The sequence below is a fragment of the Drosophila pseudoobscura genome, chromosome 3 (assembly GCF_009870125.1).
Source record: "Drosophila pseudoobscura strain MV-25-SWS-2005 chromosome 3, UCI_Dpse_MV25, whole genome shotgun sequence".
Lineage (NCBI taxonomy): Eukaryota > Metazoa > Arthropoda > Insecta > Diptera > Drosophilidae > Drosophila > Drosophila pseudoobscura.
Window position 1 is genome coordinate 9817179 of NC_046680.1, and position 25449 is coordinate 9842627.

The 25449-nt window shown below is 46.7% G+C and overlaps 7 protein-coding genes across 17 annotated transcripts in view; 5 read left to right on the forward strand and 2 right to left on the reverse strand.

The window, feature by feature from the left end:
• Positions 1 to 9619, forward strand: part of 5-HT1A (5-hydroxytryptamine (serotonin) receptor 1A) — a 32690-nt gene extending 23071 nt beyond the window's left edge. The window contains exons 7-10 of the mRNA XM_001360654.4: positions 1559 to 1831; positions 5523 to 6386; positions 7234 to 7355; positions 8377 to 9619. Of these exons, the coding sequence (XP_001360691.4) occupies positions 1559 to 1831; positions 5523 to 6386; positions 7234 to 7332 (1236 nt within the window). The 3' untranslated portion in view covers positions 7333 to 7355; positions 8377 to 9619. The remainder of the gene's footprint in view (positions 1 to 1558; positions 1832 to 5522; positions 6387 to 7233; positions 7356 to 8376) is intronic.
• Positions 6423 to 6942, reverse strand: LOC6898356 (RING-box protein pip1-like). Its single transcript, XM_002138373.3, has one exon. It carries the CDS (start codon positions 6807 to 6809, stop codon positions 6501 to 6503), a length of 309 nt encoding a protein of 102 aa, XP_002138409.2. The 5' UTR covers positions 6810 to 6942; the 3' UTR covers positions 6423 to 6500.
• Positions 9620 to 9727: 108 nt separating the features above from the next.
• Positions 9728 to 21398, reverse strand: LOC4804075 (uncharacterized). Of its 9 annotated transcripts, none has more exons than XR_004468850.1 (3): positions 20053 to 20366; positions 10127 to 10186; positions 9728 to 10062 (listed from the first exon to the last, which is right to left on the reverse strand). XR_004468850.1 is itself a non-coding variant. In XM_033378553.1 (2 exons), the coding sequence occupies exon 2, from the start codon at positions 15591 to 15593 to the stop codon at positions 14376 to 14378; it is 1218 nt and encodes a 405-aa protein (XP_033234444.1). In that variant the 5' UTR covers positions 15594 to 15599; positions 21133 to 21398; the 3' UTR covers positions 13955 to 14375. The 9 variants fall into 9 exon arrangements, 5 of the variants coding, with proteins under 5 accessions (XP_033234444.1, XP_033234443.1, XP_015039589.2 ...); XR_004468851.1 differs by lacking the exon at positions 20053 to 20366 and adding an exon at positions 17283 to 17375; XR_001452150.2 differs by having other exon boundaries at positions 9728 to 10186; positions 20053 to 20357.
• Positions 10726 to 13959, forward strand: LOC6898357 (nose resistant to fluoxetine protein 6). The gene is made up of 8 exons (XM_002138374.3): positions 10726 to 11198; positions 11280 to 11646; positions 12041 to 12102; positions 12207 to 12516; positions 12584 to 12800; positions 12859 to 13046; positions 13111 to 13582; positions 13645 to 13959. Exons 1-8 carry the CDS (start codon positions 10928 to 10930, stop codon positions 13858 to 13860), a joined length of 2103 nt encoding a protein of 700 aa, XP_002138410.2. The 5' UTR covers positions 10726 to 10927; the 3' UTR covers positions 13861 to 13959.
• Positions 15837 to 17289, forward strand: Cdk5 (Cyclin-dependent kinase 5). Its single transcript, XM_001360657.4, has 4 exons — positions 15837 to 16124; positions 16180 to 16367; positions 16423 to 16787; positions 16851 to 17289. The coding sequence occupies exons 1-4, from the start codon at positions 15957 to 15959 to the stop codon at positions 17012 to 17014; spliced, it is 885 nt and encodes a 294-aa protein (XP_001360694.1). The 5' UTR covers positions 15837 to 15956; the 3' UTR covers positions 17015 to 17289.
• On the forward strand, positions 17371 to 20031 carry Flo1 (flotillin-1). 2 transcript variants are annotated; one of them, XM_001360658.4, is made up of 8 exons: positions 17371 to 17638; positions 17910 to 17985; positions 18054 to 18408; positions 18578 to 18589; positions 18705 to 19175; positions 19247 to 19390; positions 19457 to 19621; positions 19861 to 20031. In XM_001360658.4, the coding sequence occupies exons 1-8, from the start codon at positions 17587 to 17589 to the stop codon at positions 19876 to 19878; spliced, it is 1293 nt and encodes a 430-aa protein (XP_001360695.2). In that variant the 5' UTR covers positions 17371 to 17586; the 3' UTR covers positions 19879 to 20031. The 2 variants fall into 2 exon arrangements, with proteins under 2 accessions (XP_001360695.2, XP_015039590.1); XM_015184104.2 differs by lacking the exon at positions 18578 to 18589 and having other exon boundaries at positions 17372 to 17638.
• TER94 (Transitional endoplasmic reticulum ATPase TER94) lies at positions 20705 to 24908 on the forward strand. Of its 2 annotated transcripts, none has more exons than XM_001360659.4 (5): positions 20705 to 20875; positions 21819 to 21921; positions 22045 to 24081; positions 24152 to 24306; positions 24385 to 24908. In XM_001360659.4, the coding sequence occupies exons 1-5, from the start codon at positions 20859 to 20861 to the stop codon at positions 24476 to 24478; spliced, it is 2406 nt and encodes an 801-aa protein (XP_001360696.2). In that variant the 5' UTR covers positions 20705 to 20858; the 3' UTR covers positions 24479 to 24908. The 2 variants fall into 2 exon arrangements, with proteins under 2 accessions (XP_001360696.2, XP_015039591.2); XM_015184105.2 differs by lacking the exon at positions 20705 to 20875 and adding an exon at positions 21520 to 21741.
• The last annotated feature ends 541 nt before the right edge of the window (positions 24909 to 25449 follow it).

Below are 25449 nucleotides of genomic sequence, written 5' to 3' on the forward strand. Positions count from 1 at the left end.
TCTGCATCTGTGTGTGGCGTTATTTGCTTTGGTATTTAAGTAACACGCAAGTGCCTCAGTACTTAAGTTTTGCGATCTTCCAGTGACAGCATTTCCCCAGAGAGAGTGCGAGAGGGGCAGAGAAACTTCCCCGCCAGAGGGCTTTTCCTGCGCTCATTTCATGGCAAAACAATAATTTTGGGAATGTTCAACCGAATAAAGAATCCAGCAGAGATTTCTTGGCGTTGGATCTAGCAAAAATTTAACCAGAATGATGAACCCCCTCTTTGCCTGTTATTTATTAATTCCCCCAAGGGCAGGTCCTGCGCCTAATTAAGCTTAAACTCTTTAATATTTAATAAGCTATCTGACCGCCCGTAGCCCATCTCTGGCTGTTCCGCCCGAGGAAAAGCAACCCACAAGACACTTGAGGAAAAGTTTGTGCCCTTGGCCGAGAAGCAATTTCACCCACAAAATAAAGGTCACATGCATAGAGGAGCTGTAAATCCATTTAATACTATTTGCGCAAATATTCACACCATTTCTCGGATGGGGCGGCACACACTCGAACCCTTTTCGGGGACGGCTCCTCAAATTTCCGCACACGAAAGCAAAATCAGCATAATTTTATTTATTTAAAGCAATATCGACTTTCGAAAGGGTCAACAGCCACCACGACGAAGGCGACGACGACAAAGATGACGATGACGATGCTGGGCCGAGCCAGAAGGTTCGACTACTCAATTACTTTAATTTGGTGGGATTGAAGGCAACAAAGAAGCACTGCAAAGATTCTTACCCGAAAGTAAAGCAGAACTTTGATTACACTGTCTTCAGAGAGTTCCGTAGCTACCATTACCGACATTTCATGACTGAAAGGAGATCGAAATATTCCTACAACTTCCAGTTCATGGCTAAGAAGGGAACTGGAATTCTATGAATTATTAATCCTTCAATATTAAAACACTTCATACTGTGCCCGAGCTTCTTTCCTTGGGTTCCGTAGTTCATTCTAAATACCCTGCCAAAAATAAGAAAAGGATACGCGGCTGTTGGCAAGAAGAAAAAAAAATCAAAGAGGTCAAGCGCTGGGAGCAGTCGAACGTGAAATTTATTTCGGGCAGGGCGTGGCCTTCTGGGTGTGGGAGAGGATGCTCCTGGGTGACTGTAACAAATGCACACAATTTATTTACGGGAGGAAACCGACTTACATATGCATATGGCAGCATCGGCAGCATCGGCAGCGGGGCTGAAGGGCGAAGAAGGGGCCCCGGATCGGATGGGATCTTAAGGCTCAGGCATTGGCGTTTGATATGCGTACAAATTGCGGTTTATTGAAGCGTGAGTCCCAGAAAGCAGAAAAGAAAATGCAAATTTACCAAACCCCACCCCACCGCACCCCCTTAATAATGCTGTGCGAAGAAGTATGAATTTAATTTGAAGTCATGTACAGGTCAAAGGCGGAGTGCAAAAATCAATGCAGATTGAAACTATAGAAACAAAGTTCTCAGGATTCCCATCTCCCAAACTCCTCCTTCAGTCACTCACTCATTCTATCTTTATGTTGCCTCTCTTACAGCCGGATGGAGGTGCGGCAAGCGATACAAAACTTAATCGACTGCGTCTACGCCTTGGAAGATTCTCAACGGGCAAGACCAAGGGCGGAAACCTAGCCGGAGGAGCTGGAGGAGGGGCGGCAGCAGCAGCAGCAGCGGCAGGAGGCGGTGGTGGTGGCTCCACCGGCACGGCCCTGTGCCTGGTCGAAGGAAACTCAACAAATACGGTCAACACTGTGGAGGACACCGAGTTCAGTAGCTCGAATGTGGATAGCAAGAGTCGTGCTGGCGTCGAGGTATGTATACACGAGTATGACGAGATGAGCAGCAGAACACACACTTTTTTGGGTTTAAAGCAAATTTCATAACGCCTGACATGTGCCCAACGATCTGAGCTGAGGCTTTGCTTCCTGTTTTCCAGAGTGCAGGCACGCACACGTACAGACACACACAGATATGGGCTGACCAAAAATAAACCCACCAACACCAAGCAAACGGATGGGATGGATAGATGGGTGATGGTAGATGGTAGATGGGAGACGACTACCACACACTAACATCTCCATTCCATCTCCAGCTCATTTCTCGCTTTATTATCCAACTACCATATTCCCGGCCCTCTGTTTCGCCTACCTTCGGGGGATTCAAATGATTTTTCCTCTTGGCTACCTTTTCGGGAAGTTTTTCTTTATATTTGCCTGGGGAATCCTTCGTGTTCTTTGCCTTTACTAATGTCTCATTAACCTATCTCTCATCCCAGCAATATGCACTTGAGAATTCCGTGAGCAACATTTCCAGATAATGATCTCGGGTGGTCTAGTAGGTATTACAGAAAACCTCTTCACTCCAGGTTTCTACCGTAACATATTCCAGTGGATTCCAAATGTTCTCTTCTAATTTACAATAACTTCCATTGTAATAATAGAGTATACATCAAAATCATTTGAAAATTAAGGGAATCTGGCTAATGTAGCCGAAATGTTGATTGTATTTTGATGGGTGGGCATAGTCTTAAGTGCACGGATAAGGAATCCGGCCCGGGGGCGATGTCCCGGCCACTTGAATCGCAAATCCAGGCAAATTACCCGCCACTCGACAGAAATGTCAGCGATAAAATGCAGGCAAAGCTTTCTGTTTATTGGTTGGGGGGTTTGGGCAGGGTTTGGGCAGGGTTTGGGCAGGGTTCGGGTACGTTGGGTGGGGATTGCCGGATACCAAATTTGTATTTAGCCGCATTTTATGTACTTCAATTTTGGGGGCAGCGATTTTATGGCTAAAAAATAATCCAACCAGGACCACACATTCAATAATAACACACATTAAAGCAGAGACGAAAAAAAACCATAAAAGAGCAGAGCCAAAATAAATTGCTTGAACGTTTTGTTTGCATTGCCACAAGGCAGGCAGCAGGCTCCTGTGCTGCTGGAGACGAGGTGGCAGAGTAAAGTCGAGTGGTCAAAGGTCAGGGAGCAGGGAGCACAGAGCAGGAGCCAAATCGCCAGGTTCGTGCCGGTTAAGTAATAGCAAAGTCAAATATAAGCTGTCACAAGGATACGCTCTTCCTTCCCCACACAGCCAGACAGAGGGGGTGGATAGAAAGAGAACGAGCGAGTCCAATGAAAACAAAACAGCAACAGGAGCCAAACTCACTTAAAGGTATATTAAACAGAAGGTCAGACAGTCGCAGCTTCAGGCTTCACTAATTTGTTTGATGCTCCCATTCTCTCTCTCTCTCTCTCTCTCTCTCTCGTGTATATAATAGAAAACACTTTCGTGGTAGGCCTCACCTTCTGCGGAATATACCTTTGAACTGGAAGTGGTTAGACTTTTGGCTTCTGGGAACCCAAACCCTTGGATTCTGGGGCGCCTAACAAGGCACTCAATACGCTTGAGTAATTGAAGAAAATATGTTGATGGCTTATGGCTAACAGCTTTCGTTTCCATTCGCTTGGCCAAAATAACAACGCCAACTGTATTTGGTATTTGGTATTTGCCTTTGCATTGCTTTCCCTCTGTCCCCGTCCACGGCCCCTCCCACACGCACACAGTCTTGCCCATAAGATTAAATATTTACTTGGGAATGGCTTCTGCACACCTCTCACACTCTCTTTCTGCCCCCCTGACTCCCTACCCGTTTGCAAATAAGTGGACAGCCGAATAAATAAGCAAACACACACGCAGGCCCACAAGCAAATATATAAATTTATTATTATAGTTGTGTGTGTGTTAAATATGAGAAAAAAGTCCAAACAAACTCCGTGCATGAGCTTGTTCAAACAAAACACACACCCAAAGTAAATAAGGGAGGGCGAAGGCAAAAAGGTGTTCAAATAAATGGAAAAAAATGCAACAAAAGAAACTTTTTGTTACGCACTGCACTGCATAATTAATGCATCCCTGTCCCCACAACAATCAGCATCTGTTTGAGGTGCAAAAATTAAAAATTCTTCAAACTGCACTCCCCATTGTTCGCCTTTGTTCCATGCCTCTGTAATACTATATTCTGTCTTCACGATTTGAAGCTTCGCTGGCTTCTGCTTTGATTTGTCTTTACCTTCGGCTTTGCTTTCTCCTTGCTTCTGCCTCTTTTTGCCACGAACCGTTCTCGAAAACATCGTACGATTCTATGGCGTCGTTGGAAAAGAGAAGTTTGCGAAACGAGATTGAAAATTGAATATGGTCGCAGCTAGTATTTGTTGGCATTCGCATCACAGCATTACAATGGCAGTAACAAAAGGTTACCAACACACGCAGTCCCATATGGTCCCTATTTCGCTTTTGTCATGGACAATTTGCCAATAGCCATTGAATTTAATGTCCAGTCCTAAGCCCGCCCATTGTTGGCAAGTGCATTTTTTACTTATTGGCGAATTTGAATGTCTTCCTGTTGTAGTCCCCGGGGCAGATCGACTACACGCTTATAACAATATGTTTCGCAATATATTATGGTATCAAAGTCGTTAAATTCATTTTGTTCAGGCACCAACAGGCCATTAATTGAACGTGGCTTATTCCTCTTTATGTACTAGTGTGTTTACCTCTGGTCGGCAACATGCTGATGCTATTAAACGGAGAAAATTAATTACTTATTGATCATTTGTTCCACATTTGTTGTGTTCTGATTAAAAATAAACCACCGATAACGATATTATTGATACAGCACTATCGATAAGACCAGTTTTACTTCAGACTAGTCAAATCTCAATCATCAATCTCAATACGTAGCTTAACAGATCAACTACATGCCTTTCCATTGCATTTCACGATCATTCTGCATATTTAAATGAATAATGATCGTTCGTGGCAATACTATCGGCTGCTCGTGATTCCAGGCCACCATCCCCAATCGTTATCGCTGGTTGTGGCGCCAGATGGCCGCAGACACAATTTATAACACATAAAGTTCATTTTAGCACTTTACGCTCCTGCACATAATGTAGACAAGCCGTTGGGCCACTTCCGACTTGCCCACACCTATGCCCGGCTCAAATTACAGGTGATTATGTGAATTTTAGTGCTAGGCAAGCGCCCCGGACCCCGGACCCCGACCGGCACCTCAAATATGTATGTAACATCCGACAAATTGGCTCGAGTAGTCAGCCCTTTCCACAGGCACTCTACTGTGTGGCGCTGCCTGATAAGCAGAAATAGCCGTTGGAGCTGGGGATTGTGGGAGGTCGCCCCAAAATGGCCAACATGCTTAACGAAAGCAAATATTTACACACTGATTTTATTCATTTACAAAATTTATAACCTCAACTGGTGGCGGTAAAAGTGCCATGAAAATTGACGAGCCAGCCAGCTGCGAGCCAGGGCAGAAGCGGCGGCAGAGCCCTGCTAAATAAATTTATGAATGCAATCCGAATGATTGGTACGCGCGTGTGGCCAGCGCTGATTTAAAATGCTAATTTGGCGTATGAAATCTGACTTTGGCCGTCGTAAAGTGGATCTGTGAGAGACGATTTAAATGTTGAATTTCCCTTGCAGGCACCCAGCACATCGGGCAACCAGATAGCCACCGTCTCCCACCTGGTGGCCCTGGCCAAGCAGCAGGGCCAGGCGGCAACAAAGTCGGTGGCAACCAATGGCGCTGTAGAGATTGGCAACGGAAAGCAGGAGGCAGCAGCCACAACCGCAACATCAGCAACGCCGGCGGTGGCCACGGGCACAGCATCAGCAGCAGCGTTAGCAGCAGCATCGCCCACAGAGGATGGGGAGGACAGCGCACTGGGCAAGGCGAATGGCTCTGGGGTTGCCGTGGAGGTGCTTGAGGATCCGCAACTGCAACAGCAGCTGGAACAAGTGCAGCAGATACAAAAAACTGCCAAATCCGGTGGCGGTGGGGCCAGCACTTCGAATGCCACCACGATTACATCGATATCGGCACTCTCCCCGCAGACACCCACTTCGCCGACAGGGGGTGAGGGCGGCCCAGTGGCACCGCAGGCCGCCGGTCCGATGACGGCAAGAACCAGTACGCTGACAAGCTGCAACCAGGAACATCCGCTGTGCGTCTCTACCAGCTCCATACCCGTGACGCCCGAGCCGCGATCCAAGCAGCACCCAGGCTCGGCCGCAGCCGGAGCACCCCATCCGACGGCGTCCCATCAGCAGCTGTCGAGCATTGCCAATCCCATGCAGAAGGTGAACAAGCGCAAGGAGACGTTGGAGGCGAAGCGCGAACGGAAGGCGGCCAAAACACTGGCCATCATCACGGGCGCATTCGTGGTCTGCTGGCTGCCCTTCTTCGTGATGGCCCTAACGATGCCACTGTGCGACGCCTGCCAGATCAGCGACAGCGTGGCCTCGCTCTTCCTCTGGCTGGGCTACTTCAACTCCACCCTCAATCCGGTAAATAACCCAGAAATATACAAAAGCATATACATATATAGGTTAGGTTAGGTACATTGTTTTTATTGTAATTAGGTCGTGGATAACTTGTCCTCAGCAGCAGCGGTGTGGAAATTAGCGTCCGTATTGCAGGTAATCCCACTTCTTGTTGTCCAAGGGGCACACATTACGTTCCCGCAGCCAGCGCGAGATGCAGTGGTAGTGGTAGACATGCTGGCATGCACCCGTAACAACGTTGCACTGGTCGGGCTCGATCTCTTCTTCACTGGCCTGGCACTCGATGCAAACGTTGTAAGTTTTGTTACGGCAAATAGCACAAATTTCGACGTCAACGTCCCAGCGCCATGTGGCCATGGCGTTCCACTTCTTCACCACAAAACGTGGCATTGTGCTGTTCATTGGCACACCCTCATCGACTTCCATTTTACATTCGTCCGATATTTTTATTCGCCAATTTTAAAGTTGCCTGCAATCAAATTGATGCGTTGCAGTCCGAGTCTCGAAGGAAAAAGAAAAGTAAAATTTCTAGAAGTCAAGGTTATTCTGACAGTTCAAGACAAAATGGAGTCACTTTAGAGCACATCAGAAAAAATACCGAAGGAAGAACTAGTTCTTTTAATCACCTTTTCTTGGATTTAAATATGATTAAGCTTAGCTCAGCTTTCTTTGAAAATTCCATTGTTGAGGGCGTTTTTTACTTTATAATAAGGGGGAATTTGTTCTGCGATTTTCTTGTGCTCGTCGGAAATTCGAATGTATGTTGTATGTTTCTTTTGATACCTTTTATTACCCAACCACAACTTCAATTTAACCTAGATTAATACTAACTATTATTCTCACCTTTCAGGTTATCTACACCATCTTCAGCCCGGAGTTTCGGCAAGCTTTCAAGCGCATTCTATTCGGCGGACACCGACCAGTCCACTATCGCAGTGGGAAGCTTTAGATAGTGCATGCGAAGAGGCGAAGGTGAGTCCCTGGCACAGATGCGAGTATGGCTGCTGCTCTTAAATTGTCGCGATTGACCTATTCAGCTGATCCGAGGCACACAAAATTTCATTTCCTTTTATGTGTATCCAATTTTAGTCTGCAGTTTCAATTTTCAATCCACGAGCCCCGATATTGATATTGCTCCCTTCGAGTGGAGTGTTTATTCGAATTGGAGGTCATGGATGATGGTGCTTCTCGTTGGGGCGCAAAGTGTTTTGCATTTGCCGCTTTTGGCGTTCAATTTTCGCTGGCATGACGGCGACAACGAGCCACATTCGCATTTGGCAAGCAGACAAACACCATTCGGCTGCCATGGCGTGTGGACGGGGAGGGCTTGAAACAAATTTTAAACTGTTGGGAGGGAGCTAAACTTTCAGCAGGCAACAGGACGACGGTCGGCTGGGCTGGGCTGAGCTGGGCTGGCCACTCAACTGTGGCTAAAATGAAAGTTTTATCAAACCTTTATCGGTACTGTCATCTGCATGGGACGATTTGGATTCGGTCAATGCAGCCACCGGATGGGATAACACAAGCCACGCCAGACGCCAGCGGCCATTCGAATTATGCCACAATGCGCATTACATTCGCATGTTCCCAGAGCCCCAGAGTCTCTCCGACTGCCCGCCCCATACTGCTAGTGGAGGCTTATCTACAAAGACGAAAGGGGGGCGCACAAGTTCTCCTCCTAGCAACAGCTCTGAATAGTTCCATTTGCATTTCATTGGGTGGTGAGGAGAGGGGCGGGCGGAGGCCCAGAACTGGAGCTGAAACCGACCCATCTGCATGTGGCAGCAGCAAAATCCCTGCCATTCATCCATTCATTTCCAAAGGCAACACGAAAGTTAAATTAAGTAACATTAATTTCGAAAATTTCTGCTAAGTTTGGCGCCTGTGCATTTGAATGAACTTTTCTGTGAATAATCGTATATAAAAGTTTGCCCCCCCCCCACCACCCCCACACACTTTGCTAATGAATCTTGCAAATTGGACTCTTTTCCAGACGCTTCTGCTAAGCCTGCAAGTGGATGCAGGTCTTACCTCTTCGGCTATACACAACAGCTTCGGGGCAGAGCAAATCCAACGTATACTAAAGATGACTTTAGACGATGCATGGGAGGCACGCCTGGAACAACCCAACCCCTAGATCGTACGAGTGTAAATAGCTAAGCTAAATGTGGTTAAATTAATGTTAACGTTTACCTATGCAAATACGAGTACTATATTATAGTTAATTCGCTGTTAGATCTAGCTTAATTTATAAATGCCAAGTGGAGACTGTTTTTGGAAGCAAACTGAAGCGTTGAATTGATTGAAATGCCACCAAGAGATACAAAACACCTATATATAATCAAAATAATTAGTTTTAAGCGGCTAACCCCCCATACACGAGTAAATATATGTACCTATATACTATATATATACAAATACTTAGAGATCTCTAATTCCTAAACTTTTTATGTGTGTTTTGAACTTGATGTGAATTGTATATGTACTTAGACATAGCTCTATAGATGATAGATAGCATTCCCTCTCTCTCTCACTCTCTCTAACTCTTCTGCTTCGAGGGAACGGGTCATGGGAAGTGAAGGGAGGCCAAGGCATTGGAATCGTTATAACTGAAGCGAGTACTCGATTATGTATATTGTATATGTATATTATAGCTATATGGCGCCTCTATCTAGCGACATTTAATGTGTGCAATGATCTGAGCGATCGATTTGAGCATCGTACTATACTGTAGGTACATAATATCGATAGATTCTATTGTAAAGTAAATTACTCGCATTGTCGAACCCAAAAACAAGAAACCAGTTTAAATGAAATTTAAACGTATTGTTAAAGACACACATATTTAAATTATACGAGTGTATGTACATTTAAAGCTGTTGTACGATTACTAAATACTAAGGACGAGTTATTATGGTTATTATGGGCAAGGATTTCTTTGAATAAGATCGCATATTGTTAGCAGAAGGTTCGTTCGCCTAAGGTGGCCGCGAAAACTTGTAATATTTGAAGAGCAAACTACTTTCGGGAAAAATGGGTAAAACATAATTAGTAAAACCAAGCAGACACGCAACAAATAGAGTGCGGCATATTCTAGTTAAGATTAAGCGAATATCACAATGTTTTACAAACTACTCGAAATCAAAATCAAAACTCTACAAAATCCTTAAGCAGAAACCATTTCTTAGCCGCTAAGTGTTTACAAATACATGTCTATATACGGATAACAATAGAACGAAAATCAAGTCCGACTTGTCCCATGCCAAACGATAGTTCTGAACAACACCCACACCACTTATCAATCAAAGTCTGCCCAAGGCACCTGTTCATTTCGATTATACTGATTTTTAAATGTTTATCCTTCATTTCAAACATTGGCGCGCATTAGCAGAGAACTATTGATTGGCATGAGAGACAATCGCGACTTGGAACCACTCATCCAACAGCATAAGTTATATTGTACTAACGAAATTACTATAAACTACATTGGCTGCAAATTAAATAAAAATTAAATTTCATTCAAAGGTTATTTTGGTTTTACCACAGTTATTTCCGTCTCAGGTCAAAAAAAAGGTAATGTTTGTTGGGATCTCGACGCAGCCGATTTAGCCAATCTGTGGCCCCCCTCTAAACGCCACATCACGGTATCGTAGTGTTTTAAAAAGGAAGGAAACATCTTCTATAGAGCAAGAAGAAATGCTGAAAGGGAGGAGCATATTACATCTCGTAGGAAATATATTTACGGTGTCGAGAAGACTAATGATCGCAATCAGATCAGAGTCTGCTAGGGTTTTCATTTTACGCTGAAAAGAGACGATTACAAAAATTAGGCATGTTATTACTCCAGCATGAAACAAAATCGAGTACGAGTTTCCACTTTCAGACTTGATGTAACATCAAAACTTAAACAAAATAAAGCCATAAATAATGTATTTTTGTCATCTTTTAGTGGGGCAGTGTTAATTTTGAAATCGATTCGGAAATGCATGCTGATGAAGAACAGGAGTACATATAGGATATACGATTTCTTCTGTCTTTAAGGGGGTTACAGTTCGACAAACGTACAAAAATCACTTGTACTCTACAATTACAGAGTATACCAATTAGTTAAGTATCGCTCGTCATCAGCACCTCATTCATCAGGTATGGCATTGGATTTAATTTGGCACTTATATCGGTCAACGACCCAATTCATTAATGATTACGTGAGGTAAGCCCATCGTCATAACCACTATCTGAGAGCATACTACCATACATACTGAGCAAAATAATAAAGAGATGATGCCTGCCCGCTCTTTGGTTAGCTTGAGTGGTCCAAGATAAAGTACAACCAGAGAATCCGGCAGTTATCAGCGAGCTGCACGGCCAGCCAGTAGAGTCCCTAGAGTCAGTAAGGCGTTGCAACACCAATGGCCCAAGTACTAGCCACTTCGATTAGATGGAGCCGTATCAGCAACAGCTACAGAGCAATATCACAGGCAATAGCTCAGCCTTAGTCAACTGTATAAATACCGACGACATTGTCACGGCCTGAGCACACGGCCATGGCCTTTACCCGACTACGATCGTCACTCTGCTCCACGCTCGGGCAGTGGCTGCTCCTGGCAGCCCTGGGCGTAGGCTCCGGCCTCGGCTCTGTAGGCGCCTACAGCTCGGGCGACCTGCTAGCCTGGATGCAGCAGAGCAATTTTGGCTATCAAGTCCTTCGTGAAGCCATCAGTGAGAACAGCACAAGCGGCTCCGAGGCAGCCTGCCTGGAGGAAGTGCGTCTCCTGCTTTTGGCGGCAGAGGCCAAAGCCCTTCCTGCTCTGCGTGGTAAGACATCTGCTACTACCGCTACTGCCTGCTACTGCTACTGACCCACATTCTTCTGTCCTCAAAATCACCGTTTGGCAGTCCTGGACTCTTGGGGAAAGTTTCCGCACGGCCTGCTGTACGGCCACTTTATGGACATGGGCAACTATGAGTCCTGCCTGAGCAAGGGCCCAATCGGCAGCGGAATCACCAAGTACTGCCTGACGAGCATTCAGTTCGAGAGTCTGATGCTGGAGTCGGTGGGGGGGTCGGCTTCCCTAACATTGGGTATTGGCACCTGTATTCCAGCCGCCTGCAGCGCTGCCCAGCTCAACCGCTGGATCAACGACTACCTCCAGAAGATTTTCGGCCAAAATCCGGACTTGGATACGGGAATCACACTGGTTCACGAACAAAACTGCGCTGTGGCTGAGGGCGAGCGCATGACCGGACTGGACTGGTTCGCTGTGTAAGTACAGATGGATCGCAACAAACAGCAGAGACTGACGTAATGGATAAAAGGGAAAGCACAGATACAGATATCGGATGAGCCAGAGCCCACCAATAATTTTTGTTTGAGTTGTTTGAAGTTGAAGGTGAGATCGGGAGAGGTCGTTGACTCGCGCCGAACTTAATTAAATTTTTGTTTACAAAAGTATTGCACAATTCGCTTTTGAGTAACAGGTTGAGTTTGAAGTATACCCCCGGCTTGATGTGAATAACAATGACAACATTCGAACAATGAAACAGGTTTTAAAACCCTTTAATAATGTTTAATTATATTTCTGACTGCATTCGACTTTTAACCTATTATTAGTTACCCAATAATGTGTTATTTCTAAACATCATATTTAATATTGCAGTGCTGTTCTTGTCCTCTTGACGGCTCTGGTTTTCCTAGCCACCCTCCTTGACCGTGCTAAAGGTAAGCTGATAAGTATCTACATATGTATATAGCTAGAAAAATGCATCCATGTCGATATGTCACATATAGTATGGTAACTACTTCCATTTTATTCCCCATAACAGCTTCGAACAAACTGCTGAGCTCCTTCTCGCTGCGACAGAACTTACCCCAGCTGTGGAAGATCTCAAGCACGGTATCGCAGCATGTGATACCATGCCTTCACGGCATTCGCTGCCTGACAATAATCTGGATTATACTCGGCCATGGATACATGTTCCTGCTGCTGGCGCCCAATGTGAACGCCTACGAAATCATTGCCTGGGCCCAGACTCCCTACTCCATGGTGCTGCAGAGCGGTACCATCTCGGTGGACACGTTCTTTCTGCTCAGCGGCCTGCTGCTGGTGATGAGCACCTTACGAGAGCTGGAGAGGTGTGTTCCTCGTGCTGGGGAAGACTTTAAGACTTAATAGTATATATATTCCGTAATACCCTTTCAGAACATCAGGACGGCTTCATGTTCCGCTTATGTACCTCCACCGTGTGGTGCGTCTGACCCCCGTCCTGGCTTTGGCAGTCCTCTTCTTCATGACGCTTTTTCCACGCCTGGATAGCGGACCACTCTGGAAACAGTTCACTGCCTCCTCGCAGCTCTGCAGTGACACCTGGTGGGCCACTTTGCTCTACGTGCAGAACTACGCCGCTCCTGGACGGATGGTAGCCGTCACCCTCACTCCCCAACGTTTCTGTATTGACTATTTCGCCTCCATTGCAGTGCCTAGGCCACTCCTGGTATTTAGCCGTCGACATGCAGCTATATGTCATTTCGCCCCTCCTCCTGATCGCGCTCTACAAGTGGGGTAGAAAGGCTGCCGGCGCTATCATTCTGCTCATCCTTCTGCTTTTCGCCTGCCTCTTCAGCATTATCATGCTGAACGAGCTGCAGGTCTTTAGCCGCAACGGGTGAGTCTCAATGGGGCCTCTGGTCGGGAAGTGGCCGAGGTCTAAAGCTTCTTTTTAACCACAGCAACCTGGGGGAGGACAGTCCGCAGATGCGGCTTATTTACTATACGACACATGCCCGGGCCATGCCCTGGCTGATCGGTCTGCTCTTCGGCTACTATCTGCACAGCCAGGGCGGTCGCCGGCATCGCCTCTCCAAGTGGCTGGCATTGGTGTTATGGATACTTGCTCTCAGTCTGCTTGCGACTGTGATCTTTGCCGTCTATCCGTACACGCAGTCCGGTGCAAACGAGATCTCACCGCTGGCTGGCGCCTTCTATCTGTGCTGCTGCCGCATCGCCTGGCCCCTGAGTCTGTGCTGGCTTATATGGGCGTGCCAGAATGGGGTGGCGCCCGTCGTTAACAGCCTGCTCAGCTGGTCCTTCTGGCAGCCCCTTTCCAGGCTATCCTACTGCCTGTACATCTGGCACCTGATGGTGGAGACGGTCAACGTGGCACGCAGCAAGACAAGTCTGCATTTTTCCAACTACGACGCAGTAAGTCACTGGGTAATACGACATTGTTTTTCGAGCATTTCCAATTGGATTCTCCCTTGCAGATCCTTCGTTTCTGGTCGGACTTTGGTATAACGTTGTGCGTCTCCACATTGATGTATCTGTTCGTTGAGGCGCCGGTGGCTCGACTCGAGACCCAATTGCTGAGGAGGCGTCCAAGGCAGGAGACGAGGTCCCCGACCACCGGTATTGATGCATCCCCCTCGCCAGATACTGCACCACCGACAAGTATTTCACGGCAGAACCTAGTCGTTCCTTGAGAGAGCTATCCTATTGTCTAATTTTACGACTCTGCGTGTTGCTCTAAGTTTCAAGTTCCTTTTTAATTTATAAACGAAAATTGCTTTCGAAAACTTAAAGTCCGCAGTGTATTTTCTTTAGCTTTTGAATCGACCATGAAGCTCAGGCTATGTCTATAAACATCAGTGCATCCATAAGTATATCCTGAATATATGCAGGCTTTTGATGACATTCCACATGTGTCATTAGAAACAAGTTTCATTCATTTTTATGGCAATATATAGGTCTAAGGTAAACCCTCTTGTTGGCAGTCGGCTTTTATCGCCGTTCGATAAGGTTACGCTACGTACATATATCAGTACTCGCTGACGACACCGCTATCAGGCATTGCCCCAATTGTGAAAACTAAAACTAAAACAAACAAAAATCAGCCAAATTCCCCTGCGAGTGAATAGATGACACAACACTTCGATGGGTCGTGGAGTGGAACCAGCCCACTTGCACAGTGCGCGCGATATGTGAGCAGACTTCTGGTTTATATTTCTGTCTCAGCAGGATAAAAGTTAATGGATATGTTGCGCTGGCCAACGCAGTGGATTTTCGATTTAGTTAGGTGCAGCTTGAACAACCTGTCTTCGCCCTCGACGCTCCACGTCATCGGGGCACCGTCCTCGAAGTGTTTCACAAACGTAGTTCCTTCTAGATACATGTTGAGGGCTGTTGCACGATGCCGGGCGATTCGCGGTGCTGAGAATGTGTAGTGCTGAAATCCGAAGCTGCAGTCTTCAAATGCAATCACATCAACGTGCCTGCAGAGTTGAAGGAAATGTCCAAAGCAGTCCGCATCTTCTATATTGCACGAATAGAAGAGCAAACGCTTGATGTGGCGAAAGGGATGCGTAATATTACACCTTGAAGGAAACAGATTTTTAACGTAATTCAATACGAATGTTTCAACATCCAACTGAAGGCGTTCAGCATCAAAATATGAATTGCAAGCGTTGTGTACTTCCAGTTGTTTTAATCTGTGGCGACCTACAGCCTTCAACTTTTCGGCGATATCGAGCAGCTTACTGGGATAATTTTTTCCACGGATTGTAAGCTGTTTTAGGTTTTTAAGATGCTTCAAATTATTCATAAACCATATACTGAATTCCTCCTCGTCACATATCAGAACCTCTATACTTTTCATACCATCAGTGGGTAAATCTATATCGAGGATGTCTTCGTCACAGCCAAATAGGTCCAGATTGAGGGTTTTCAACTGTTTTGCTTGCATTATATGCACTAGATTATTACCCTCGAATCCACCGCAGTAGGTTATTCTGAGGTTCTCCAGATGCGGAATGTAAGCAAAGTATTTTCCTGTAAAATGGCCAACGGGACTGAATGTCCTCAGTTGTGGAAAAGCTTTAATTATCATCAGAATGTCCGCATCTTTTAAATGGAATGACTCTGTTGAAAATCGAAAGTCGTGTGCATTGGGAAAAACGTAGCTGGTAAGTACTTCAAAGCTTTCCCGGTTGATCATATTGAGCCGTAAAACTTGTAATTTCGTGCGGATTATGGATAGGTAGTGACGCAGATCTCCGCTGGATATTTCCAATTCAAACAGTGACAGGGAAACTTTAGATCCCCAAACTAAAGGCATTAGCGAGTAGAAACGAGAGTGCACTTTAGCCATGTTCAGCTGGGATTTCAAGTCCAGAAGACCAAAGATCGAAATCAGATCAGCGTCGGGTAGAAATTCCATTTTTCACTGAAAGTAAACGAAGAAGGAAATTCTTATTAGTAAATAACGTTTGCCATGTAAGATTAAGATTTATGCTGCTTAGTTTAGTACTCACATTCTCCTTGGAAACTGCACGAATCCCATTTAAAAATATATTTTGAATTTAAATTTAAACAATGCACTGTTAACAGTCAAAAAGTGCTGTACGGCGCAGACAAGAGTTCCGTTAGATACCAGCGAGCGTGCTGTTAAGCGCAGAATAGCAGAGTGGCAACCCCAACATCTGTTCCATTGATAGCAAAAACAAAAAGTTGCACATATCCTCACCGTTTTGCAAATTGTTTTCCCAGTTGAACGGCTTCGGCAAATATTCAATCGCACAAGATGCAGAAGTACGACAAGATGGAGAAGATCGGGGAGGGCACCTACGGCACCGTCTTCAAGGGGCGCAACCGCGACACAATGGAGATAGTGGCCCTGAAACGAGTCCGTTTGGACGAGGACGATGAGGGTGTGCCGAGCTCTGCCCTAAGGGAGATCTGCTTGCTGAAGGTATTTTTTGCTGTGGCCTTGCGAGACTCGAAACTGAAGCTCTTTGCACCCACAGGAACTGAAGCACAAGAACATCGTCAGACTGATAGATGTCCTCCACTCGGATAAGAAGCTGACCCTCGTTTTCGAGCACTGCGACCAGGATCTGAAGAAGTACTTCGACAGCCTGAACGGAGAAATCGATATGGCTGTGTGTCGCAGCTTTATGCTCCAGTTGTTGCGTGGCCTGGCCTTTTGTCACAGGTGGGTGGTGTAGATATACCCCCAGTCCTCTCGTTCTCACGTCACTTTATTTTAGCCACAACGTGCTGCATCGCGATCTGAAGCCGCAGAACCTACTAATCAACAAGAATGGCGAGTTGAAACTGGCCGACTTTGGCCTGGCCCGCGCGTTCGGCATCCCCGTGAAGTGCTACTCGGCCGAGGTGGTCACGCTGTGGTATCGTCCTCCGGACGTTCTTTTCGGGGCCAAACTATACACGACAAGCATTGACATGTGGTCGGCTGGCTGCATTCTGGCGGAGCTGGCCGATGCCGGGCGTCCGCTGTTCCCCGGCTCCGATGTGCTCGATCAGCTAATGAAGATATTCCGTGTGCTCGGCACACCCAACGAGGATTCTTGGCCCGGTGTGTCCCATCTCTCCGACTACGTTGCGCTTCCATGTGAGTATTCCGTGTGGCTTCCATCGCATTTTGTGCAATAACTGACGCTTTTGCCGTCCGCAGCCTTCCCAGCCATAACTTCGTGGAGCCAACTGGTGCCGAGACTCAATTCAAAGGGTCGCGATCTTCTGCAGAAGCTGCTCGTCTGCCGTCCCAATCAACGGATCAGTGCCGAGGCTGCCATGCAGCATCCGTACTTCACGGACAGCACCTCGTCTGGCCATTGAGGATATAACCACTCTCTCCATGCGACTGTTTCAACGTACTTTGATTAGCACTTAAGACAGACTCTTCTCTCGTACTAGTACTAGTTATAAATGTGCATAATGTCCTCAGTTCTTCAGTTCATATATGTATGTGTACCGTACCAAAGTAATGTCCCCGGGTACACTCAGTTTAATTAATTTACACGTATTTACAAGTATCTTAAGCTCCGAATTATAATGTATTGTCTCTAGTTTATTTGAAGTTTACTAGCGTAATAAATACACTTACTCAGAGATTGAGATTTTCCCCCCTTTTTGCTCGCACCGATAACAATCACAAAAATAAAGAACTGACTCAGGTTCTAGGTTTATTTGAGTCAGTGGTTCAGTGGAACCAACCGGTCGCGATAACGGGGAGTTTTCACGCACATATTTGAACAAGTCCTCCCCCTCTGATAAACATTGAAAAAAACCTGTGGAAAGTGCACTACAAACTACGAGAAAAAAGATAAAATTATTAACAATTGTCTGGAAATATAAGGCGCGGCTGAAAACAACTCCGACTTCGACTCCGTTTGATAGAGCTCCTTAAAATGACCTGGGGATTTGTGACCTGTGGCCCCAACGAGGCTTTGGTTGTTTCGGGTGAATATAACAACTTACATATACCAATTGAAACAATCAGTGAACAATCAAAGTGCCAAATTGGGAATGATTAAAGATTTCAAAATAAAAATAAATCGCACCCCACCCCTCATATGACGTCAGTGCTTATTGATTTTTATGTACAACTACTTGTGATGCCAAGAAGAAGAAGAACACTCCGATGCCGTGCGCGCGCATTGGCGAACGGCGTTGCCGACGATTTGATTCTTTTTGTTTGTAAACAAACCGAATTTTGTATAATCTCTTGCAGGATGCTGCTACATGAAGCCGCTCCTGGTGCCCGGCGGCCGTGCCTTTGTCTGGCCCTCCATCCAGCAGGTGCAACGGTAAGTAAATCGCACAAAAATATAAACGCTCTTGATTCGACTCTGACGAAACTCCTAAACCACTGTAGAATCTCACTCAACACGATGACGCTCCAGGTGGAGAGTCCCTGCGTGTACACTAGCCAGGGTGTGCCCATTTCGGTGACGGGCATTGCCCAGGTGAAGGTGCAGGGCCAGAACGAGGACATGCTGCTGACTGCCTGCGAGCAGTTTCTGGGCAAGACAGAGGCGGAGATCAACCACATTGCCCTGGTCACATTGGAGGGACACCAGCGGGCCATCATGGGTTCCATGACGGTGGAGGAAATCTACAAGGACCGCAAGAAGTTCAGCAAGCAGGTGTTCGAGGTGGCTTCTAGCGATTTGGCCAATATGGGCATCACCGTCGTCTCTTACACCATCAAAGATCTGCGCGACGAAGAGGTGCGGTCCTAGCGTTACACAATCCCTTAGCTAAATCGCACTTTATCCTTTGTTGAACTAACCAAACCATTAGAGTAGACTTAGTCACGTCACTTCATTTGTCTCCCGATTAACCTTTTGTATATGCGTATCTCTTGCATGTCCATTTGGAATTACGTTCACGACACAGGGCGACTCAAAGGTGCGTATAGCCTGCTGTGTAGACTATTTCTGCTCCCTACTGCCGGACGCCAGCCCCTGTGTCTTTGTAGAAGTTTGATAAATGCTTTTACCATTGTGCTCTTGTTCCTTTTCAGGGCTATTTGCGCTCTTTGGGCATGGCTCGCACGGCCGAAGTTAAGCGAGATGCTCGAATTGGCGAGGCTGAGGCACGGGCCGAGGCCCACATCAAGGAGGCCATTGCCGAGGAGCAGCGGATGGCTGCTCGCTTCCTTAACGACACGGACATCGCCAAGGCCCAGCGCGACTTTGAGCTGAAGAAGGCCGCCTACGACGTGGAGGTGCAGACCAAAAAGGCCGAAGCCGAGATGGCATACGAGCTGCAGGCAGCCAAGACCAAGCAGCGCATCAAGGAGGAGCAGATGCAGGTCAAGGTGATCGAGCGCACACAGGAGATTGCAGTGCAGGAGCAGGAGATACTGCGTCGCGAGAGGGAGCTTGAGGCCACCATTCGCCGCCCGGCCGAGGCCGAGAAGTTCCGCATGGAGAAGTTGGCCGAAGCCAACAAGCAGCGTGTCGTGATGGAAGCCGAAGCCGAGGCAGAATCGGTAATGTTAAACCACAATCCATGATGCACTCCACCCAAGTAGACCAAACCTTATTTGTCATTCCTCTGTAGATCAAAATCCGTGGGGAGGCAGAAGCATTCGCCATTGCAGCCAAGGCAAAGGCCGAGGCCGAGCAGATGGCCCAAAAGGCCGAGGCCTACCGCGAGTACCGCGAGGCGGCCATGGTGGAGATGCTCTTGGACACACTGCCAAAGGTGAGGAGTGCACTATAAATAAGGAATTTTCAGAGACATTCATTAATCAATATCAATTCCCAACAGGTGGCCGCCGAGGTGGCTGCCCCGCTCTCGCAGGCCAAGAAGATCACGATGATTTCGAGCGGCCAGGGCGACATCGGTGCCGCTAAGCTGACCGGCGAGATCTTGCAGATTGTTAACAAAGTGCCAGAGCTGGTTAAGAGCATGACCGGCGTGGATATATCTAGGGTACGTTCCAATTCTGAATTTATCTAAGGGCAGCCGGCGGCAGCAGCAGGAGACGAGCGGCATGGCAACAGCAGCGGCCGGCAGAAAGAAACCTTATACAAATGGCAATCAAAAGACTTGGTAGAGAAAATGTAGCAAACGAATGGCAGCCTGGAGACAAGAACTATGTCAAATTCGGTTTCCTGTTTGATTTTGTGTTGATTTTCGTTTAATTTTCACTTGTTTTCTCTTCATTTCAGTCCGTGCATGCTGGCTAAGTATCCAAATCAAAACCAAAAAGATATCCAAATTACACAATTCTGTACTCTCCAAACAATTACTGCAAACCATTAACGATCGAATACGTCGAACCAATGATTGAATATATAAATGCATTTGAAGTTTGTTTATAAATTACATTTTTACACTTACACACAAACATATATACATACTTTATAACTTTGTGCGCTAACCAAATTTTTGCAAAATGTTTTTACACACACACTCTCACAGCGGAGCAAAGGATATTTTGTATTCAATGTATATGTATTTATACAAGTGTAAGGCACAAAACGTGGAATAAAAATATTTCCGTATATAAAACGAGACTTTCAATTTAAATTTTTAGCTGTGCGTGTTTGTACCTATCGAAACACAAATCTATCGATATCACGATATCGCTCATCCCCGAAATGGATGGTCAATGGTCGTCAGAATAGCCTATAATCAGCACTTTTCGTCGGCTGCCAGCCTGGTATCATAGCGGCCAACGCCGACACGACAAATGGCAGGTCTCGCAAGACATTTTCACGAAAATTTTGTGATTTTTAAGAAAGTTTTCGGTATTCTTTTAGGTCAAAATTGAGCAGACGATATATTTACGGTATATTTTTTAAGTGAGACTGTATATTTTGGTATATTTCTGGGGGTCGGACGGCATATTTTAACGACACATTTTCTGGTTACACTGCAGACAACTCACTTTTTAAGAAAGTTTTCGGTAATTTTAAGGTCCAAATTAAACCGACGATATATTTACGGAATATTTTTTAAGTGAGACGGTATATTTTGGTATATTTCTGAGGGTCGGACGATATATTGTTACGATACATCATCTGGTCACACTGCAGGCAACTCACTTGCACGAAAATTTGGTGGTTTTTTAAGAAAGTTTTGGTCATTTGAAGCGCAATTAAATAGGTTGAAGTCCCGAATTTTATAAATTTAAGTTGCACGGTTAATCCACAAACAGTTTAACATGGCAGACTCCAAGGGGTAAGTGTATAAACTGCAAATTTGCAACGCTCAAAATGAATGCCGACAAAAGAGCGCTGGCTGGCCATTCGCTGAGACAGCGCTTCAATTTCGCGCAGTCATTGGCCTGACGGAAAAAAGTACGCAAAGGCCACATATGTACATATGCGAAGGAAAGTTGCAAAATGCAATTGGAGACTTCTCCCACGAGCCGTGAGGGGTTTTCTTTCAAAGAAACAGACATATCATGGCTAAAACAAACTTATGTACTTACATACATATGTATTTAGTCTTGTACTCTGTTGCGAAACTAGGCCAATGCTAAGAAAATCGCCATTTGCTGTCTGCTGCGATTGTTGTTGTTGGTGGCATGGGAATGGCTGGCCGCCCTTTGGTTTCTTTGTTTTCCTTGTTATTCCGGACTCTGCAAATGCTGCAGAGTCCCTATGGATGATGGTGCGTCAGCGTGCTTTTATGCGTGTGGGGAGGGAGGGGAGACGGAAAAGACTGTTCTCGAATAAAAAATGGATCTGACCCTATCGAATTTCTGATTTGCTCAACAAAGTATTATAGGGAATAAAATGATATCATAGTATGCCAGGAAATCATAATCATTCTTATCATTTGTTGTAGTTTACTAGTAAAAGATCAACCAAGGGATCGAATAAAAGCGCGCTCATGTCGGGAGGGAATAATGATCCTCGTCCGCTCTTTGGCGCTGGAAAATATAGCAAGAACGAGGGTAGCAACAACCCAAATAATTCCATGGATCCCGATGAGGATGCAACTAGGAAAGATGCTCCGTCATCGTCGCAGTCGCCGTGGACTGAGGCTGGGGGCAGTGGGGGCAACACAATATCAAATCCGAAAACCTCTCATTCTAAAATGTGCGGCAGAGAATTACCACGATCGAGAAAACCGTGATTGCTAAATTTCTTGTTTCCCTTACTCTTTCCCCTCACAGCGATGATCTCGCAACGGCGATTTTGAAGCGAAAGGATCGGCCCAATCGCCTGATCGTTGAGGAGGCTCAGAATGACGACAACTCCGTTGTGTCGCTTTCGCAGGTAAGTCGTCGCCATCCCTGGGCCACGTCATCAACGTCTCATCAACTGAAACCTCAACATTTGACCTTTGTACTACAATGCTCTGGCTCTCTCCCCTTTCCCCGCCACCCCTTTCATTGACAGGCGAAAATGGACGAGCTGCAGCTTTTCCGCGGCGACACCGTGATCCTGAAGGGTAAGCGTCGCAAGGAGACCGTGTGCATTGTGCTCTCTGACGACACCTGTCCCGACGAGAAGATCCGCATGAATCGCGTGGTGCGAAACAATCTGTGTGTGCATCTGTCGGACGTGGTTTCGGTGCAGTCGTGCCCGGATGTCAAGTACGGGAAGCGTGTCCGCATCTTGCCCATTGACGACACCACCGAAGGCGTCACGGGCAATCTCTTCGAGATCTATCTGAAACCGTACTTCTTGGAGGCCTATCGGCCCATCCACATGGGGGATAACTTCATTGTTCGCGCTGCTATGCGTCCCATTGAGTTCAAGGTGGTGCTGACCGATCCCGAGCCGTACTGCATTGTGGCGCCCGAGACGGTCATCTTCTGCGATGGCGACCCGATCAAGCGTGAGGAGGAGGAGGAGTCCCTCAATGCGGTGGGCTACGATGACATTGGCGGTTGCCGCAAGCAGTTGGCCCAGATTAAGGAGATGGTGGAGCTGCCTCTGCGCCATCCGTCGCTCTTCAAGGCTATCGGTGTGAAGCCGCCGCGTGGCATCCTCATGTACGGCCCACCCGGTACCGGCAAGACTCTGATTGCCCGCGCCGTGGCCAACGAGACGGGTGCTTTCTTCTTCCTGATCAACGGGCCGGAGATTATGTCCAAGCTGGCCGGTGAGTCCGAGTCGAATCTGCGCAAGGCATTCGAGGAGGCCGAGAAGAACTCTCCGGCTATCATCTTCATTGACGAGATCGACGCCATTGCCCCGAAGCGTGACAAGACCCACGGTGAGGTGGAGCGTCGCATCGTCTCCCAGTTGCTCACCCTGATGGACGGCATGAAGAAGAGCTCTCACCTGATCGTGATGGCCGCCACCAACAGGCCCAATTCCATTGACCCCGCTCTGCGTCGGTTCGGACGCTTCGATCGTGAGATTGACATTGGTATTCCCGACGCGACCGGCCGTCTGGAGGTGCTGCGTATCCACACCAAGAACATGAAACTGCACGAGGATGTCGATTTGGAGCAGATTGCGGCAGAGACCCATGGTCATGTGGGTGCCGATCTGGCTTCGCTGTGCTCGGAGGCTGCTCTTCAGCAAATCCGCGAGAAGATGGATCTCATTGATCTGGAGGATGACAAGATTGATGCCGAAGTGCTGGCATCTCTGGCTGTGACTATGGAGAACTTCCGCTATGCCATGACCAAGTCCAGTCCATCGGCTCTGCGCGAGACCGTGGTGGAGGTGCCCAACACCACCTGGACCGACATCGGTGGCCTCGAGAGCGTCAAGAAGGAGCTGCAGGAGCTGGTCCAGTACCCAGTCGAGCATCCCGACAAGTTCCTCAAGTTTGGCATGCAGCCAAGCCGCGGCGTTCTCTTCTACGGCCCGCCCGGTTGCGGTAAGACTTTGCTGGCCAAGGCCATTGCCAACGAGTGCCAGGCAAACTTCATCTCCGTCAAGGGGCCCGAGCTGCTGACCATGTGGTTCGGCGAGTCTGAGGCCAACGTGCGCGACATCTTCGACAAGGCCCGCTCGGCTGCCCCTTGTGTGCTCTTCTTCGACGAGCTCGATTCGATTGCCAAGGCCCGTGGCGGTAATGTGGGCGATGCTGGCGGCGCTGCCGATCGTGTGATTAATCAGATCCTCACCGAAATGGACGGCATGGGAGCCAAGAAGAACGTCTTTATAATTGGAGCCACCAATCGACCCGACATCATTGATCCGGCCATTCTGCGTCCCGGTCGTCTCGATCAGCTCATCTATATTCCATTGCCCGATGACAAGTCGCGCGAGGCCATTCTGAAGGCCAACTTGCGCAAGTCGCCGCTGGCCAAGGAGGTCGACCTCACCTACATTGCCAAGGTGACACAGGGCTTCTCGGGTGCCGATTTGACCGAGATCTGCCAGCGGGCCTGTAAGCTGGCCATTCGACAGGCAATCGAGGCTGAGATTCGGCGCGAGAAGGACCGCGCCGAGAACCAGAACGCGGCAATGGATGTAAGTGACCAGCATCTCCATGAATATCCATCCCTATTCTGTTCTATATCGGTATATTGTCGCTCCACAGATGGATGAGGAGGATCCAGTGCCGGAGATCACCAGCGCCCACTTTGAGGAGGCCATGAAGTATGCTCGCCGCTCTGTGTCGGACAACGACATCAGGAAATACGAGATGTTTGCTCAGACCTTGCAGCAGTCCCGTGGATTCGGACAGAACTTCAGGTGAGTGCCAACACTGACATACCGCATTGCCTTCCGAAACGATTTCCAACTCGAAAACCCTCCCTCTCTCTGTGGCAGATTCCCCGGTCAAACCGGCAACACCTCAGGGTCCGGCACCAATATGCCAGTAAATTCGCCAGGCGACAATGGCGATGATGATCTTTACAGTTAGATTTCTAGTTTTTACACTGCTAAACAACAACAAAAAACACAAAAAGAAAACCCAATTTTTTAAATGAATTTTTCCCCGTAAAACCCCGATAAAGCAAACAAATTACATTCGCGGCAAAAAAAAACAACGTCATGGAATTCAGAGATACATTCAGTCTACATACAAAATCCAATAGCAGTTCCAAAACATGACCGATACCATCACCGCTTTTAGCCATGGATTGTAATACTAAATACCATTCACATTGAAACTTGGGACTAGGCTGGTGCACCTGGACCAACCGAATCCGAATCTATTGTAATTGGCGAAACAAATCGCACCACCTCTTACCATTCGTGCATTGTCGGTGGAGAGTGTCAGCGAGTGGCTCCGATAAATGAGTTTCTATAAACATAATTATAAAGGATACACATACACACGTACATTTAAAGATAATACATATATTAAACACCGTAAAATTATAAGTGTATTTGGAGCTACGTTTTTAAGTGAATAAAAATGATAAATTCAAAGGTTTTCCCCCTACAACTATTTTTCATCGAAGAAATGGCAGCTCCGATAGCTGATATGTTCAGCCTGGTATGGAAAGAAGTTCAGTCGAAATTAGGGACCGATTCATACATACATATGTGTATCGAATCCTTGAAGCCCTTCCACCTTTTCGTAGTTCTGTTTAAATACAAAAAAAACTTGTGCTTTTGTTTTATCGCTTTTATTAAACTTGTATTCATTCGTCATGTTTGCTTCTTTTGGATTTTTCCATTCCTGTTTCGCTTTTGTTTTTTGCATCTATTTCAATTGTTTGGTTTTTCTTTAATGCTTCGCGACCACGAGGACTTTTGAACATAAAGTTTTTCTTTTTTAATGTATCCAATCGATAGATCTTATAAATAAACTCGCCATTGCTATGCCCTTCCGATTATGTAGCTGCTGGTTATTCAACTCAATGATTTGGCATTGGTACAAAGAAT

Bases quoted from the DNA above. Each gene is read 5' to 3' on its own strand.
- LOC6898356 (XM_002138373.3), bottom strand. From the start codon at position 6,809: ATGGAAGTCGATGAGGGTGTGCCAATGAACAGCACAATGCCACGTTTT.
- LOC6898357 (XM_002138374.3), top strand. From the start codon at position 10,928: ATGGCCTTTACCCGACTACGATCGTCACTCTGCTCCACGCTCGGGCAG. The intron at 12,517-12,583 runs GTGTGTTCCTCG...ATACCCTTTCAG, and splicing joins ACCTTACGAGAGCTGGAGAG to AACATCAGGACGGCTTCATG. The intron at 13,583-13,644 runs GTAAGTCACTGG...TCTCCCTTGCAG, and splicing joins ATTTTTCCAACTACGACGCA to ATCCTTCGTTTCTGGTCGGA.
- LOC4804075 (XM_033378553.1), bottom strand. From the start codon at position 15,593: ATGGAATTTCTACCCGACGCTGATCTGATTTCGATCTTTGGTCTTCTG.
- Cdk5 (XM_001360657.4), top strand. From the start codon at position 15,957: ATGCAGAAGTACGACAAGATGGAGAAGATCGGGGAGGGCACCTACGGC. The intron at 16,125-16,179 runs GTATTTTTTGCT...TTGCACCCACAG, and splicing joins GGGAGATCTGCTTGCTGAAG to GAACTGAAGCACAAGAACAT. The intron at 16,368-16,422 runs GTGGGTGGTGTA...ACTTTATTTTAG, and splicing joins GGCCTGGCCTTTTGTCACAG to CCACAACGTGCTGCATCGCG.
- Flo1 (XM_001360658.4), top strand. From the start codon at position 17,587: ATGACCTGGGGATTTGTGACCTGTGGCCCCAACGAGGCTTTGGTTGTT. The intron at 17,986-18,053 runs GTAAGTAAATCG...AAACCACTGTAG, and splicing joins TCCATCCAGCAGGTGCAACG to AATCTCACTCAACACGATGA. The intron at 19,391-19,456 runs GTGAGGAGTGCA...AATTCCCAACAG, and splicing joins TCTTGGACACACTGCCAAAG to GTGGCCGCCGAGGTGGCTGC.
- TER94 (XM_015184105.2), top strand. From the start codon at position 21,533: ATGTCGGGAGGGAATAATGATCCTCGTCCGCTCTTTGGCGCTGGAAAA. The intron at 21,742-21,818 runs GTGCGGCAGAGA...TTCCCCTCACAG, and splicing joins AAAACCTCTCATTCTAAAAT to CGATGATCTCGCAACGGCGA. The intron at 24,307-24,384 runs GTGAGTGCCAAC...TCTCTGTGGCAG, and splicing joins GGATTCGGACAGAACTTCAG to ATTCCCCGGTCAAACCGGCA.